This window comes from Malania oleifera, chromosome 1, assembly GCF_029873635.1.
Source record: "Malania oleifera isolate guangnan ecotype guangnan chromosome 1, ASM2987363v1, whole genome shotgun sequence".
NCBI classification, from domain to species: domain Eukaryota; kingdom Viridiplantae; phylum Streptophyta; class Magnoliopsida; order Santalales; family Ximeniaceae; genus Malania; species Malania oleifera.
The window spans coordinates 107,656,319-107,675,274 of NC_080417.1; the positions used below are offsets into that span (position 1 = coordinate 107,656,319).

The window sequence follows — 18,956 nt, forward strand, 5'->3', positions numbered from 1 at the left end:
ATTTCACTCTACAGTTAAAATTTCAACAAATTTTGCTGAAATTTTGAGATTTCATTAAGTTTCAAATGATTTGTGGTAGTTTCGATGTAAGTTTTGTCAAATGGAAAGAAAAAATTTCGACAATTTCGTGGAAATTTAAACGATGTGTGTGTGTGTGTATTATTGATTTATTTTTTTATTTGTCCCCCATGTTAGGTTTTGCCTATGGTGAAAGGCAAGGTCTTAAAATATCAATTTTGACTAAAAATTTGAGGCTTGAAAAATGCGAAATTGTTGATTGATATTTTGATATCAATATTAGAGAACTAGGCGGTGGAATTTAAAGGGAGAAAATAAACGTAATATCCAAAAAGTAAAAGTTGCCGAGATGAGAATTCTTAAATAGATGAGTGGTATAACATTAAAAAAAAATTTAGGAATGAACATATTCGCAATAAGTTTGGTGTCACTCCTATAAAGGACAAGATAAGGGAGGAACGACTCAAATGGTATGGACACTTGCAACGTAGGCCACATAATGCACCAATGAGGAAGAGTGAGTGAGTTACTGTGGGGGCGGGGGGTAGTATAAGTGGTAGGGATAGACCTAAAATAACTTGGGAGGAGATAGTGAGTAAGGATTTAATATCCCTGAATCTGTCAAAAGAAATGGTCCATGATCACATAAATTGGAAAAAAATGATTCATATAGCCAATCCCACCTAGTGGGACTTAAGGCTTGGTTTTGTTGTTGTATAAAGATAAAATGATCAAAATGGTGATTGGACAATAGAGGATGGTGTAGACTCAAACACTCTTTGGAGTAGGATAGCTAGTTCTATTAAAAAGATAGCAAAAGAGGCTTTAGGTGAATCAAAAGAAAGATTCTTGAATAGCAAAGGTAGTTTGTGGGGGAGATCAAAATGTCCAAAAATCTGTAACAAAAAGAATTTGGTATAAAACATGGTGAAAATGTAGAAACGTGGAAAAATTTGAGTATAAAGAGATGAAGAAAGATGCAAAGAAGGACGTTAGTAAAGCTAAACATAGTTCAATTAATAATTTATATGCTAGATTAGAAACAAAAGAAAGGGAAATAACATATTTAAACTTGCTAGAGTTAGAGAAAGAAAGAGCAAGGACTTAGGTAAAATAAAATTTATCAAAAGTGAGGATGATATTGTCTTAGTTAAGGAAGAAGACATAAAAGAAAGATGGTGAAGTTACTTTATAAACTATTTAATGAAAACCAGCTAGAAGGCTTAAAAATAGAATTGACAAATGAGGAAATGTGTTTGCATTAAAAACTATGAAAATGGAAGTTATGTTTATTGACCTAGAGAAAGGGTATGATAGGATACTTAGGGAAGTTTTATGGTGGGTGGTTTTAAAAGAAAAAGTAACTTCTAGTTCTATGGTGGGTTTAAGAAAAAAAAAATAACGTATTTAGTAGGTATACTGATGTCATTAAGGATATGCATGATGGAGTAATGACTAGCATTAAGACTACAGGTGGGGAGGCTAGGAAATTTCCAACCACAATAGTGGTACATCAAGGATCTGCTTTGAGTCCTTATCTTTTTGCTCTAGTGAAGGATAAACTTACTAGGAGCATGCAAAATGAGATTCCATGATGTATGTTGTTTGCAAATGATATTGTCTTGATTGATGAAACTAGGGGTGGAGTAGAATGTAAGTTAGAATTATGAAGAGAAGCTTTAGAGGTTTTAGGATAGGTATAAATAAGACAAAATATATAAAATGTAATTTCTATTCATAACAAGAGGAATATTGGAGAGAAGGTTAAGCTTGATGATGCTCAAGAAATAAATAACACTAGTAGATTTGGATACCTTGGATCTATTATGCAAGCTAAAAGAGAATTTGAAGAAGATGTAAAGCACAAAGTTAAAGCAAGTTGGGTAAAATGAAGAAGTGCTTCAAGCGTGGTGTGTTATCATAGAATACCCTTAAAATTAAAAATAAAGTTCTATAGGACGGCTGTAAGATAAACTATGTTATATGGATTAGAATGTTGGGCGACTAAGAAACAACATATCCAAAAAGTAAAAGTTGCTAAGATGTGAATGCTAAGGTGGATGAGTGGTATAATTTAAAAGATAAATTAAGGAATGAACATATTCATGGTAAGTTAGGTGTTGCTCTTGTAGAAGATAATATAAGGGAAGGACAGCTCATATGGTTTAGGCTTCTGCAACATAGACCAAATAGTGCACCTACTAGGAGGAATAAGCTAGTTACTTTGAGGGGCAGAAAAAGGGGTAGGGGTAAACCTAAAATAACTTGGAATGAGATAGGAAAGACTTAATAGCCTTGAATTTTTGTAGGAGGAAATTACCCAGGTCATGTAAATTGGCGGAAAAGGATTCATGTAGCCGACCTACCTAGTGGGACTTAAGGCTTGGTTTGTTTTTGCTATTGTTGTTTTTCAATATCAATGTCAATTTCAATTCCAACTTTAGAAAATGACGGAAATTAGTAGTAAAGTGTGGAATTCTTTTTGCTCTAGTGATGGATGAATTGACTAGGAGTATCCAAAATGAGGTTCCATGGTGTATGTTGTTAGCAGATGATATTGTCTTGATTGATGAAACTAGTGGTGTAGTAGAATCTAAGCTAGAATTATGGAGAGAATCTTTAGAATATAGAGGCTTTAGGATAAGTAGAAATAAGGCAGAATATATAAAATGCAATTTCAGTAATAGAAGGAGGAATATTGGAGACAAAGTTAAACTTGATGATAAAGAAATCAATAGCACTAGTAGATTTCAATACCTTGGATGTATTATGCAAGCTAAAAGAGATATTGAAGAAGATATAATGCATAAAGTTAAACTAGACTGGGTAAAATGGAAAAGTGCTTCAAGTGTGCTTTGTGATCGTAGAATACCCTTAAAGTTATAAAGGAAGTTTTATAGAACAGGTATAAGACCAGCTATCCCATATGGATCAGAATGTTGGGCGACTAAGAAACAACATATTAAAAAAGGAAAAGTTGCTGAGATGAAAATTCTTGGATGAATGAGTGGTATAATGCTAAAAGATAAATTAAGAAATGAACATATTCGTAGTAAGTTAGATGTGGCTCTTGTAGAAGATAAGATAAGGCCTATAGGCATAGTTTTACACTCAAACTAGTTGGCTGGTATGGAGCCAAGACTAGAACCAAATTTGTATTGAACAAGGGTCAACTCAGCCAATTCGATGCTACCCAGCTGAAACTGATCAAACCTTGTGGGTCAGCCAGGTTGACCTGGTAGCAAAATAGTGGAAATTGGGTAATGAAAGCAGGCAAGAATTGAACCATGCACATTGGGTAGGACGATGGGATGCTCTACCTCGAGGGCCAATGTTTAATTTATGTTATAAAATAGAATACAGTACATCTGAATACTCTTTGATATGGCTTTATATGCCTCAGTTTTTTTTTTTCCAATTTTTTTAAAAAATCATTAAATTAATATGCGCTTTAAATATATTATATATATTTTTAATTACTTTTATATAAACAGATATGTATACAATATATGTAAAAAAATTATGTTATAATTTATGATGACTTCACCGGTTCCGCACTGGGTTAACTGATTGGTTCCAACCAACAGCGTGAGCTCACTGGTTTGATCAATGGTCTTGGTTTTAAAACCATGGTTGCAGGCTCCTTCCTTTTGTTTCCTTCAGTGTCACATATACTTTTTAGTTTCTCTTAATCTTTGCTTTTTATTAATGCTTTTTTTTTCTTCCCCTCTATTTCTGTGTCTGCATATGCCAGCAATTCAGCTCATGTTCTAATTTTGCAGTCAACTATTACCACATGCAGCAGAAATCATCAGACTCCTGATATGGTATTTTAGGAGATGTGCATTGCCAACATTAAGGATTAAGGTCTACTCAATCATCAGGATTTTGCTAACATCCATGGGTGTTGGTATGATGCAAATTTTGGAGAATAATTTTATTTCATTTGTTAATGCTATTGCATAGCATCTTGGTGTAGCTCACATGTGGTTTAGTAAAGAAATAGAACATTATTGCTAAAAACTGTGACTGATAGGGACTTTTTCTTCTATGGTATTAGTAAAATGTTGAGTTTCTATGTGCAGTTGCTAGTGTTACTCAGTTTGTCTATTCATTCATGCCTGTGCATGCATGATATCAAACTACTTATTTCAAGCCCTTAGCTCATGACTTCCTAAGGATAGATCCATAGAATTTCTTTTTATCTTCAAAACTTGCCTTTGTTACCATTAAATTAGAACTTACTAAAAGAAAAATAGTGATATTTGTAGTAGTAACAATACGAAATAAATAAATATTTGGTTTTTAAAAATCACCATCCATTTGTCTGGAAGCTTTTGGTTCCATATGAATTAACATGGTTGTTCTCTTGTGCAGGAGTAGCACTACACCTTGCTGAAGAAGTGATCAGCAATGCATGTATTGATTTGGGCGTGATTGGATATGGAAGTGCTGAGGAGCTTTTTAGTTCACTATCAAAGACCACCAATGAAGCATTGCTGCAGCCTACTCATAAGAAAAGGAATCAAGCTTCTATAACAAATTCTTTCCTGCAACATCAAAATGGCATTCAATTGGACATATTTGAAGTAGAAGTACAGAAAAACTGCTCAAATTTTCCTATTTCTTTAAAGATTGCTGCACTTGAGGCACTAGAAGCTCTTCTTACTGTGGTATGTGTCTCACATATTTTGAGAATGTCGCCCCAACATGCATGCAATTGTTTATGGTAAAATGAAGGAAAGCAATAAACAAAGAAAGAAATAAAGAAAGAAAAAAAGGACTTAAACCACATTCAGGGATCATATTGTTGAATGAGGGGGCCTACACTGTCTAGTTTATTTCTTGCAATTTTTGAAATTCTTGCTTTTTGTGATTGTCCTTTGCAATTGCCAACTCTCTCTCTCTCTCTCTCTCTCTTTTCTTTTTCTTTTTTTTTCGTGTGCATGTGTTCCAAAGTCAACTTGGAACAGATTGAAATCAAGAATTGCAGAAAAAATAAATTGGAATTGTTATAAAGTTAGAGATATAAAAGCAAAGAATAAAAGAGGAGGATAGGAAAAATAACAGGAAAAGAAATTGGAATTGTTATAAAGTTCGGGCAGTCCTCTACCTTCTTGGGATTTTCATTTTAGGAAAGCCTTGAATGATATGGAAACTATTGAATTATCTTCTTTGTTGGTTATGTTGACCAATTGTAGGGTATCTCTTCTGAGGATGATAGTCGATCTTGATTGTTGGATTCCTCGGGTGTTTTTTTCTTGTAAATATTTCTTGGGTTTCTTGGCTAGTACCAATTTCCCCTTTTTACTCTACAAAGTAATCTGGAAGGTCAAACCCGCCCCACTAAAATTAAACTTGGTCAAACTGTGTGAGGCGCTCAAACTTTTGGTCCATGGACTCCTGTAGAGTGTCTAATCGCGCAGACAAGGATTGGGTGTCATTTGGTGCAAGTTCAGTGGGATTTTTGGTCAATGAGTTTTTTTGTGATCATGGTTAATGCAATATGCTGCAGTTACGCTGAGGAGGACTAAACTTGACTATGAATGATATAAATCCTAAAATTACTATAATGCACAAACATAAAGCTTTAGAACATAATGCATATGAATGGATATGGTCTCACATAACATGGAAACATGGGATTGACTATGTATGGATATGAACAAGGGTGCAATGATGAGTTAGCTAGGGGAATTTACAGAACAAAGAGCAGATTTTTTTTTTAAGGGTAATAAGAAACTTGGAATTATGCAACTATGTATTTTCGCTAGCATACAAACAATAGTCAAAAAAATGTGAGAGTTTGTTCACCCTGCCGAGGAATTGGAGTACAAATTGAGTTAACTATTGAATTCCAATGTTAGTCCAGCAATTTCTCAAGTCCCTACTCTCTGTCAAGAAAACAGTCACCAAACAGTAATTGGAACTCGATCTGAATGCTGACGACACTTAAAAAAGCCTGAAATTTGCTCAGGCAGCCCAATATTAGGCTATATGTGATCTTAGGAATGCAAACCAAACTTGATAACTAAATTTCTCCTCCAAAAGCTTCATAATCTCAGGAAAGAGTTCAAATTCTTGAGGCAGGAAGCAATATCTCAAAAGTCTGGGCAAAGCAGGGGAACTCCAGCAACTTTCCTAGATGCATTTGGCATGGCCAGCGATTGGAGTGCATGAGCCACCGGAGATGGGTTTCCGGATGGTGGTAGATCAGGGGGTAAGGATTCCAGTGATGGTGGAGGTGTATCCAAAAAAAAAATGCAGGAAATAGGGGATTTAGAGGGGGAGTTGGCTGGAAAGTTTTTAGGTGGCACATGGGGCCCAGTCCCTTGTCGGATGGAGATGATATTGTAGGGAAAGGGATTTCGGGGCTGTCTGATTGTGGTGGTGAGGGAGGTGTTGTGTTTTGGTTGGTGGAAAAGGGTGCTTGAATTTCAGGGACACAACTCGTATTTTCTGGGAACTTTTGGCAGTGCTACAGTGTTTGAGTTTCTGGGAATTCTGAATTCTGATTTCGAATGCCTGCGCGGTGATAATGATGTGTTCTGATACCAATTTGATGTAGGCAGATGTTAGAATATATATATACATATAGATAGATAGATAGATAGATAGAATGGAGAGAACTAGAAGAAGAAGAAGAAGAAGAAGAAAAAGAAGATAAGAAGAAGGAGAAGAAGAGAAGCAGCAGCAGCAGTGGGGAGGCAGGACAGAAGGAGAAGAACAGACAAGGGGAAGAAAAAAAAGCAGAACAGAGGTGAGAGACAGAATCAGAAGAGAGAAGAGAAGGAAGAAGGAGAAGAGTGGAGGAGGAGGAGGAAGAAGAAGAAGAAGAAGAAGATTGCAATCTGATTCAAACAATAAGTTACATGTCCAGCACTTACAACTAACGCATATTTATAGGACCCAACTAAACACATAATTACAAATGCTAAAAGAAGTCTCTAAAAAATACAAAGAGGTCCTCCATGCATATCTTTCCTAAACCTTCTTAAACCTACACCTAAAATACGTGTGCCGAATGGGATGCCTAGGGGATATAGGTGGTCATCCATCAGGCCCTCTAGGTTAACGAATATGCCAATAACATTCTACATGCTAATCATGTGTTTTATGACTACCTCAACAATTTTGTCGTGGTATACCTTGGTGACATAGTAGTCTACAATCCTACTATGGAAGAACATGAAGTGCACGTACAAAAGGTGTTTGATAGGTTGTAGGAGACCAACTTATACATGAATTAAGAGAAGTCCTCTTTTTCTTAGAAGAGTATTCAAGTCCTTGGTCATGTGATGGAACAAGTTTGTATTTGGATGGATATAAGGAAGCTGAGAGCTATTTAGGATTGGAAGATTCCAACAATAATCAATGTGTTGCATTCCTTCCTTGGACTCATCAATTAATATTGCTAGTTCATTTAGTACTCAAGGAGGACTAGCCCGTTAACACAAATGTTAAAGAATAATCATGGGTGAAACTTGACATAGGAGCACCAAGGATCCTTTTACAAATTGAAAGAACTCATTTTAACGGATCGGATACTTCCTTTTTGAATACCTGAAGCCCTTTTAAATATTCATCTGAATATGCCATGGATTCTCATTACATGGGTGCATGTATTTGTGTATCAAAGACGTAATCTTGACGGAGCCAACTAGAAGTACGCAACTCCAGAGTAGGAGATGCTAGCAGTGATTCATTGCCTCCAAGTGTGACAGCATTACTACTTCAGTCTAAGTCCATGGCGAAGATAGATAACTCAGTCAATAACCATTTCTTTATATAGCCTACGTTATCCTTTGAGCAAGCTCGTTGGCAAGATTCTTGGCAGAGTTGGATTTCTTCTTCAAGCACAGGGTGGGACAAAATCATAGATGCATTGAGTTGGAAAGCCAAGCTTGCAACCTTCAATTGGTAACTCACTTGACAATAAATAAGGTTTTTTTAACATTTCAATTGTGCTTCAAGGAGAACTTTGTCAAAGATCCTGATACTCAATACCTCGCGGAGTTGGGAAGAGGGCAAAACATGTCATTACTAGTAAGAGGATGGCTTATTGTTGACATATGGAAACCAACTCTTTGTTCCTCGAGCTAGTAACCCGAGGAAGACGATGTTGCGGGAGGGTCATGACACAATATGGGTAGGCCATCTAGGATGGCCCTAGACTTTGGCATTGTTGAAGCAAAGAATGATTGGCCACACATGCAGGATGAGGCCTTTGAGTATACTCATCATCTGCCAACAAGACAGGTTCAGCAAAAGAAGACTAGAAGATTGATGGAGCCTCTTCAAGTACTGTTTGAAGATGCAGCTCTAAGTCTACCCTATTATATATTGACTAATAATAATCTAGTTACTGAAATAACATGTTCTCTTCTAACGCTCCCCCTCAAGCTGGGGGGTGTATAAATATCACCCAACTCTAGCTTGTTATAACCACTAGACAAGGCAAGCTTTAAATAAAGGCTTTGTCGAAAAATCGCCTAAATGGCCCACATATTTCACAAAACGAGTCCTTTGACCTTCTTCAACATGGCATCCCCCACCAAATGACAGCCAATATGCTTTGTCCCCTCATGAAATATTGGATTGCTAGCACTATAAGTGGAAGCTTGATTATGAAAAAACATATCTATTGGCTTCATTACCAAGAATCTCCTCTCTAAAATAACTGATTTCAGCCCTATAACCTCATTATGAGTTGTATCTCGATATTTTGCCTCAACACTAGATCTTGCTTCTTTAGTTTTTTTTCTTGCTATGCTAGTAATAAGATACCTCTCACATATGTACAGTATCTAGTAGAAGACCTTTGATCATCAACAAAGCCAGCCAATTTAAATCAAAGTTTCTTATTATTTCAAGATTTTTATGACATTTATATGTCAAACCTTTGCTGGGAGAGCGTTTGAGATATCGCAAAATCCTACAATCCACATCCCATTGTGGTTGTTTATGATTTTCCATAACTAATTCACCACTCCCATTGCAAAAGATATGGTAGGTCTAATGATAGTCAATTAGATCAACTTGCCAACCAACTACCTATATCAATGTTTGTCTTTAAAGTATGGTTTGACATTCCTAGATAGGTTTATGTCGGGTCCATAGGAGTATCAATTGGTTTACCTCCCAACAAACTAGTCTCACATAGGAAGTCTAATGTATATTTTTGCTAAGATAGATTTAACCCATTCTTACACCATACAATGTCAATACCAAGAAAGTGACATAGAGTACCAAAGTCCTTGATTTTAAATTTAGCTTGAAGCCATTGATTAACATTTGCAATACTGCTCTCATCACTGCCAATGATGATGTTGACAACATAAACTACTAGAAGTACCACACTTGTCTCCTCTTTTGACGGACAAAGACCAAATGATCAAAGTAACACTGGATAAAACCAAATATAGAGATCACAACACTAAATTTGTCAAACCAAGGTCGAGGAGATTGCTTAAGACCATAAATGGCCTTATGCAACTTACTTTACCATCCTCCCTCTGAGCATCATACCCAGGTGGTTGCTCCATGTATGCATCTTCCTACAAATCTCTATACAAAAAGGCATTCTTCACATTCAACTAGTATATGGGCCAATAAAATTAACTACCAATGTGATCAATACATGAACAAAATTTAGACAAGCAACATAAGGGAAGGTCTCAAAATAATCAAATACCATATGCTTGGTTGTACCTTTTGGCAATGGATTGAGCCCTAAGTTGTTTAATAGGGTCGTCAAGAAGATATTTGAATGTGTAAACCCAACGACACCTAACCAAATCCTTACTAGGAGGAAGATCCACTGAGTCCCAAGTCCCTATAATGTTCATGGAATCCATTTCTATATCCATTACATGCTTCCATCCAGGGTTACTAACTGCTTGAACATGTAAGGGATGGAAACAAAGGAAATAGAAAAGGCAAAAGAACATATAGGCTAGGAAGATGAAGAATCATAAGATATTAAGCAATAGGATAGCAACTAAGGACCGTTGAGCACATGTTTGAATGCATTTTTGGCGAATAGTAGACAAATCCAAGCTGCATTAGGATGGATCTCCAGAACTAGAAATCAAAACAGTGATGGGCTAAAGTTGAAACTGCACAGTGATAGTGATGTTTGTACTAGCTTTCCGTTGTTCATAAACCCTTTTCTGTTTCTCTAGGTTTGTAACTAATGGATTTGGAAAAGGAGCATAAGATTTCTAGAGAGGGATAATGGCAGGAACAAGAGGATCAACACACCAAGGGGGGATCATAAATTGTTGATGGAATCAAAATAGATTTATCTAAGGAGGACCCTGGCCCTGCATTAGCGAAATAAGGTTTCCCCTTAAAAAAGGTGACATCTGCACTAATTCCCACTAGGTGGGGTTGGCTATTTGAATCCTTTTCCGCCAATTTATGCGATTATAGACCATTTCTTTTGACAGATTCAGGGATATTAAATCCCTACTCACTATCTCCTCCCAAGTTATTTTAGGTCTACCTCTACCCCTTCTACTACCCCCATAGTAACTAACTCACTCTTCCTCATTGGTGCACTATGTGGCCTACGTTGCAAATGTCCATACCATCTGAGTTGTCCCTCCCTTAACTTATCTTCTATAGGAGTTACACCTAACTTACTGCGAATATGTTCATTCCTTAATTTATCTTTCAATGTTATACAACTCATCCATCTAAGCATTCTCATCTCGGCAACTTTTACTTTTTGGATATTATGTTACTTTGTTGCCCAACATTCCGATCCATATAGCATAGCTGGTCTTATAGCTGTCCAATAAAACTTCCCTTTAAATTTTAAGGGTATCCTGCGATCACATAGCACACTTGAAGCACTTCTCCATTTTACCCAACCTGCTTTAACTTTATGCATTACATCATCTTCAATTTCTCCTTCAGCTTGCATAATAGATCCAAGGTATCGAAATCTACAAGTGCTATTTATTTCTTCATCATCAAGTTTAACTTTGTCTCCTATATTCCTCATATCATTACTAAAATTACATTTCATATATTCTGTCTTATTTTTGCTTATCCTAAAGCCTCTAGATTCTAAAGCTTCTCTCCATAATTCTAACTTAGCCTCTACTCCGCCCCTAGTTTCATCTATTAATACAATATCATCTGCAAACAACATACACCATGGAACCTCCTTTTGAACACTCTTAATCAATTGGTCCATCATTAAAGCAAAAAGATAAGGACTCAAAGCAGATCCTTGATGTATACTTATGGTGATTGGAAATTCTCTAGTTTCTCCATCTATAGTCCTTACACTAGTCATTACTAGTATATATCCTTAATGACATCAGTATACCTACTACGTACACCTTTTTTTTTCTAAAACCCACCATAGAACTTCCCTAGGTATCATATCATATGCTTTCTCAAGGTCAATAAATATCATATGCAAGTCCTTCTTCTTTTCCCTAAACTTTACCATTAATCTATTTAAAAGATGTTTAGCTTTTGTGGTAGATCTCCCACACATAAAACCAAATTGATTTTTTGAGACCTTCGTTTCTAACCTTAATCTTCGTTCCACTACCTTTTCCCATAGTTTCATCATATGACTCATAAGTTTAATTCCACGATAGTTATTACAAAATTGAATATATCTTTTATTTTTGTATATAAGTATTAATGTACTTTTCCTCCATTCATCTGGCATTTTCTTAGTTTCTATAATTGTATTAAATAAATTAGTTAACCATATAATTCCTTTATCACCTAAGCATTTCCAAACTTCAATTAGGATGTTATCTGGTCCCATAGCTTTCCCATTTTTCATCTTTTTTAGTGCAAACTTAATTTCGTTAACTCTAATTTTGCGAATAAATCTCATATTTTTAGTCATTTCCTCATTTGACAATTCTAAGTTTAAGTCTTCTATTTGGTTTTCATTAAACAACTTACTAAAGTATTTTCGCCATCTTTCTTTAATGTCTTCATCCTTAACCAAGACAATATCATCCTCACTTTTTTATACATTTTACATTTCCTAAGTCTTTAATCTTCCTTTCTCTAGCTTTAGCAAGTTTAAAAATATCTCTTTCCCCTTCTTTTGTATCTAATCTATCATACAAACTATTAAATGATCTGTATTTAGCTTCACTAACGCCCTTTTTTGCATCTTTTCTCGTCTCCTTATACTTTTCAAAATTATTCCTATTTCTACATTTTTGCCTCGTTTTATATCAAATTCTTTTTGTCTTTATGGCTTTTTGTACATCTTTATCCCACCACCAACTTTCTTTACTATTCGAGAATCTTCCTCTTGATCACCTAAAACCCCTTTTGCTATCTTTTTAATAGAGCTAGCTAATCTACTCCAAAGAGTATTTGTATCTATCTCATCCTTTATAGTTCAATCCTCATCTTTGATCATTTTATCTTTAAATTTTATTATATTTTCTCCTTTTAGGTTCCACCGCCTAGTTCTATTACATTGGTTTATTTTATCCTTTTTCTTCCATTTTTTATTACATATATCTAACACTTAGACTCAATGTTGTGTGGTTAGGCTTTCACCTAGAATAACTTTACAATCCTTGCATGATAAACGATCTACCCTCTTAGTTAAAAAAAAAAAAAATCTATTTGACTTCTATTTTATCCACTTTTAAAGGTTATTAAGTGTTCTTCTCTCTTCTTAAAGGTATTCATTATACTAAAATCATATGGCATAGCGAAGTCTAAGATCATCTCCCAAGGCTCATTTTTGTCTCCATATCCATATCCTCTATGTATCCTCTCATAATTTTAATTATCCCTTCCATCGTGTCCATTCAAATCTCCTCCTATAAATATTTTCGCAATCCCTAGTATGCCTTGTATAATCCTATCCATATCTTCCCAAAATTGTCTCTTAAGATTTTCTGCTAAGCTGACTTGAGGAGCATAAGCACTAATGATATTTATTATCTCTTGTCCTAATACCATCTTGATTTTTATAATTCTATCCCCTACTCTATTTACATCAACAACACTATCTTTTAAGTTTTTGTCTATAATAATTCTTACTCCATTCTTATGTTTTTCTTTTCCAGTGTACCAAAGTTTAAATCCTGATTTATCTATTTCTCTAGCTTTCTCCCCCACCCACTTAGTTTCTTGAAGGCAAATTATATTAATTCTTCTTTTGATCATTGTGTCCACAATTTCCATGTTTTTACCTGTAAATGTCCCTATATTCTAAGTTGATAATCTAATCCTAGTTTCCTGAACTAACGTCTTTACCTGCCCACATCCAGAATGATGCAACAAACCTTGCATATTTGACACCGTACCCAGGCGGCAACACGGCTGGTCGCTTCAGGGCAACGACCTAGCCCACCCTCGCCCACTTTTCGCTGCACCCGAATGCTACAAGTGCAACGCATCACTCGTAGGGGACGCCCCAGCAAATATTCGGTAAAGATTCATCATGGTGATTTAACAAATTTTATGCTAGCTGTCGGCTATCTAATGCAACCCTCCTCCTTTACTCGGGCTTGGGACCGGCTATGTGAAAAAATCTAGACATTAAGTGCATGAGGAGAGAAATTGTCTTGACCAATATGTGGAACATGAACAGAATAAGAAAGAAATTATTTTTCTAGTATATGGACAAAAAAAAAAAAAAAAAGGCACCTGAAGACACGAGTCACAATCAAGAACATGGATGTTTCTAGGTACAAGATGGAGAAGGGAATTTTTCCCCCTAAGTCATTGGAGGGCATCTTGTTCAGTAGAAATAGGCTATTAGAAGTGCATTAGTCCAAAAGGTTTTTGTGACATGCTTATGAAGGAGGAGAGACTACTATTTCAAGTAAATATCTATTTTTTCCTTCAACTACATTCTGCTGAGGGGTATGTATACATGATATTTGATTATAATCCATTCGGTCAAGCAAAAAGACTAAGCTCATTTTGAACAAATTCAAGTGCATTGTCATATTGAAAATTTTGAATACCGATACCAAACTAAGTTTTTATTTCCTAATAGAATTGAGTAATTACATTTAAAAACTCAGACCTATCTTTTAACAAAAAGATACAAAACACATGAAAAATCATCCACAAAGCACACAAGATATTGATGACCAGTCAAATATTTTTACTCTACACGGACTTCAAATATCTGATTGAGTAAGAGGAAACAATGATTTCCTATGACACCTTCTAAGAAAATTTGTCCTAACATTCTTTCTCAATTGACAGATAGTAGACTCAAAATGAGAAATAGACTTGAACATGAGAAAAACTTCTTGTAGTTTTTGAAGGAACGGATGAACCAAACAAGCATGCGACTGATCAAGAGAAACAATATGAGTGGTAATTAAGGAAGTGGTGTGGCAAATTGGATCTACCACCATCTCCATCGAAATATTACAAGTCATTATTCTCAAGCCCTCTCCTAATCCTCTTCACCATCTAGAGATCCTGAATATCAAAATGAGAAGGAAAGAAGGTCACAAAACAATTGTGAGATTTAGTTAATTGACTAACTAATAATAGGTTCACGGGAAATCTAAGCACATATAACCTAGAGGAAAGAGGCATAGAAGGAAATGAGATCATATTTCTATTACTAAAAATCGGTTTAACTAAACCATCAACAAAAGTAACCTTAGGATGTAAGGTAGTGGGTTTCAAGGACTCAAACAAATTAGGATTACCTGTTTATATGGGAGGAGGCTCTAAAATCAATAACCTAAGATGAAGAGGCAACAAACCCTATTATACTTGAATGGGCTGCAATAGCATTAATTGTTGAGTAATGAGTTTAGAGTTGTTGAACCATCTGAACAAGATTGTTATGCTTCTCTCGAAACAAGGTAGATAATTTACTCAATTTCCTAATGGAATTTCTAGGGGCGCCTAAACTTTCAAAAGTGGAATCACCCAGAGCAAAAGACTTGTTGGCCTAAGTCATTTTTCAATGGAATCCCCAATAGTATGGTTGTCCTTGCTACCATGTGTGCAAATGCGAGGGTTACCACGATAAGCTCCTCATCCTAATACACTATCTTTTCAACAACTTCTTTCCAAACCCTATCCCCGTCCCCTAACAATTCCCTTGTCATAATCGGAGGTACCGAGGTAGTGCTAAACATGGCTGAATTATCACGAGAAGAATCTTTAGGAGAAGACAGAGAATCGGCTTTGTTGATCCATTGGATTCTAGCATATTCTTTGTTCATGGATGGTATAGATTCACTAGTAAGAATCTAATGCGAATGTGTTGAAGTTCATAACTCAATTGAGACAAACTTGGCAGCCAAAGACTCTGCATGTTGCCTCTTAGTCATTTCAATGTCAGTACTAACAGATGTTGAGGTCCTCCCGGTTACCCTTCAGAGTGCTTTAAGACTCACTAATGGACCTACTTTCTTGGTTGTACATGAAAAACTTCTCATAGAGGTCAAAAACACAAGTTTGATTAAACTGCAGCAATCTAATTTCAGACAATAACTTTACATCAACTTGCTTGTCCAATACTTAAACTAGTACTACAACTAATAGATATTTACAAAATAACCCAACTAAGCACATATTTACAAAATCCTAATGGAAGTAACTAAACAATGCAAAGTTACCCAAATACAAGCATAATTTCCTAACCCTACGCCTAAAATATGCGTGCAGAATCGGCAGCCTATAGGATGTTGTGGTCCATCATTCTCTCCCAGCTAAAAAGAACTCGGCTCTGAAAGGTGGGACTGCAAATGTGATTCTAGCAAATTAGGAGCATTTTCATGGAGATCATCCTCAGCAAGCCATGAAGCATCCAACTCGAGTCGAACTCTCCATTGAACCAAGTAGCGATGAAATCCACTATAAGGAAACCTCACGAACTTGTCATCCAAGATAGACTTCTCTGTTTCCTATGGTTGAGAAATAGAGGGAGACTAAGGAACTGTTGAACCTACATGAGCACCCATTGGCGAACCAAGAGGCTTAAAAAGTGCCTTAGTAAGGTGTCAAATCCTCCACATTAAAAATTGGACTAATGATCATGTAGTAGGAAAATCAAGTAAATATGCATTAGGGAGCTTGGAGCTTTTTAAATGAATTTCTATGGATAGCGTTCATGTCTTATACAAACCATGACACTATCACCTAGATTAAACTCTCTACCTCTACGATGCACATCTGCAACAAGTTTATATTACTCATGGCAAGTTTTTGCCTAACCTTAGCATGCAACTCATGAATGTGATGAATGAAAGACTCAGTAGGCTCAGAAGTCATCTAGTGGCAAAGGAACAAAATCAATGGGTGCACGGGATTTGTAACCAAATACACACTCAAAAGGACTCTTGCTCATGCACCTATTCACAAAATTTTCGTAAGCAAACTTGAAACCTAAGGTGTAGTCCCAAGAGGGGGGATGAATTGGGTCTTTTAAAAATTCCTTAGATCCTTTTTGTTCCTTTTTACAATCTTTTGAGGCTTTCTTGTATTCTTGTTAACCGGGCAATCCACACAAACTCCTATTTCCTCTAATTAATCTACAATCACAACCACAATCAATCAATCAACTATTCAAGAAAAACAACCATACACCAAGAAATCAATTTGGAATATTTAGCAACCCTGTATATGAATGTGAAGTTCCTGTAGTTGGCTTTTGAATTTGAATATTAAAATGACAATCCAAGCACCTTTTTAATATCATAATTTAAATAAACCTTCAGCTAATAGGTTTTGGGATGTTAACCGATCAACGTACTTCCTTTCAGTTTCCGCAAAAAATCAATTAACCAACGTACTCCCTTTCGGTTTCCACAAGCCCAAAAACAAATTAGACTTTGGGTTTACTTAATTTCCAATATGCGTTACTTTATGATTAAAAAATATTAAAACATCCACACAGGTTATATCATTGCTGAAATGTAGAAGATATAACTTCTTCGTTTGTCGTTCATTGCTTCAATATTCTGAGGAGCTTCCACTAGATTGACATCGATCTTCAGCTTATCAACCGTGAGTGTCCTTTTACCTAGATCTGAAATCAAATCACTCAACACCACATGTTAAAACATCCTGCATTTTGTTATCATCAAAACAAGATTGAAAAGCCCGGTGGAAGATTTTCAAAATTAATTCTATAATTTAATACTTTTTGAAAAGTTACCTAAATGCTTCATGTTAAATGAGGAAACTTTTCTTTGAAAAAGTCTATAAATACCTCCTTGAGCAATGAAAAAATACAAAAGCAAAAGTAGCAAAAAGATCAAACGAGCAATACGCCGAAGTTATATACGATCCCTGCACTGAAATTCTCCTAAAAGTTTTTGTGTGCTCACATCATTTTGCTGGAGAAAAACTATGCGATATTGGTGGATTGACAAACAAGAGATTGGTTCCGAGTTGCATTCAAAAATTTTTTTAAGAACCAGACTTTTAAGCCTTTAAAGCTTCACATTTTCTATTTAGCTTTGGTTTTTGAAGTATGATTTAGAATTTAATTTGTACAACTTGCTCTGAATTGTGAGAGTGTTTTTGTTCGCAGATCTATTTCTTTCATCTTGATCTTTGACGGTTCAAAGGTTTGTTGGATCATTGGACCAAGCACAAGTTGTTGCTTGGAAAGGTTTCTCTTCCTAAAAAAGAGGGTAATTGTTGTAAGGTTTTTGTTCCGCCCAAAAGGAACAAGGTATAGTGAATTCCTTAGGTGGTTGACCTAAGGCGAGGATGTAGGCTGGGGTAAGCCGAACCTCGTAAAAGTGGTGGTGTCACTCGCTTTCCCTTACTCTCTTTTACATTTCAGCAACGATATAACCTGCGTGGATGTTTTAATATTTTTAATCATAAAGTAACGCATATTGGAAACTAAGTAAACCCAAAGTCTATTTGTTTTTTGGGCTTGCAGAAACCGAAAGGAAGTACGTTGACTGGTTAACATCCCAAAACCTATTAGCTGAAGGTTTATTTAAATTCTAATATTATAAAGGTGCTTGGATGTCATTTTATTATTCAAATTCAAAAGCCAACTACAGGAACTTCACATTCATATACAGGGTCGCTAAATATTCCAAATTGATTTCTTGGTGTATGGTTGTTTTGCTTGAATAGTTGAATGATTGATTGTGGTTGTTGTGATTGTGGATTAATTATAGGAAATAGGAGTTTGTGTGGATTGTCTGGTTAACAAGAATACAATAAAGTCTTAAAAGATTGTAAAAAGGAACAAAAAGAATCAAAGGAATTTTTAAAAGACCCAATTCACCCCCCCTCTTAGGTTTCAATTGGTATCAGAGCCCGGTTATAGCAAAACCTAACAAGTAGCTATATAAAGATCAAAATAGCACAAATAGGAGTAGCTCCCTTTGGTGAGGGTCAATCCTCAACTAAGCCACCCATTTTTTGTGGATTAAATTACACCTTTTGGAAGCAATGAATGAGAATCTACCTTCAAACAATGGACTAGAAGGCACAGAATGTTGTCACAAATGGAAATTTAATCCCCACTAAAGTAGTTGATGGAAAAGAAGTACCTAAAGAAGATAAAGAACTAAACAACTCAGATTACAAACTGTCAAATTAACTCAAGTGCAATAAATGCCTTATATTGTGCACTTGATGCAAATGAATTCAATAGAGTAATGGCGTGTAAAACACCCAAAGAGATTTGCGATAAATTGGAAGTAACCTATGAAGGCATGGTATATGTAAGGGAAAGTAGAATCGCTATGTTAACCAGTGAATACGAAGCTTTTAGGATAAACTCCGATGAAAGTATAACAAGCATGTACACTGGGTTTACACATATCATAAACTCACTAAGTGCCTTAGCAAAAAATTATTCTACCCATGAGATGATCCGCAAAATTCTAAGAGCACTTCCACCTATTTGGGAACCAAAAGCCACAGCCATAAGGGATAAATCTTAAAACAACTTCCTTAGATGAACTCATAGGATCTTT

General features: G+C 35.7%; 1 protein-coding gene across 7 annotated transcripts in view; it reads left to right on the plus strand.

The window, feature by feature from the left end:
- The window catches only part of LOC131158473 (uncharacterized), a 144,168-nt gene that overhangs the window by 102,935 nt on the left and 22,277 nt on the right, over window positions 1-18,956 (plus strand). For all 7 annotated transcript variants that reach the window (XM_058113347.1, XM_058113343.1, XM_058113365.1 and 4 more), the window contains 2 exons: window positions 3,801-3,928; window positions 4,396-4,691. In XM_058113347.1, coding sequence (XP_057969330.1) covers window positions 3,801-3,928; window positions 4,396-4,691 — 424 coding nt within the window. The remainder of the gene's footprint in view (window positions 1-3,800; window positions 3,929-4,395; window positions 4,692-18,956) is intronic.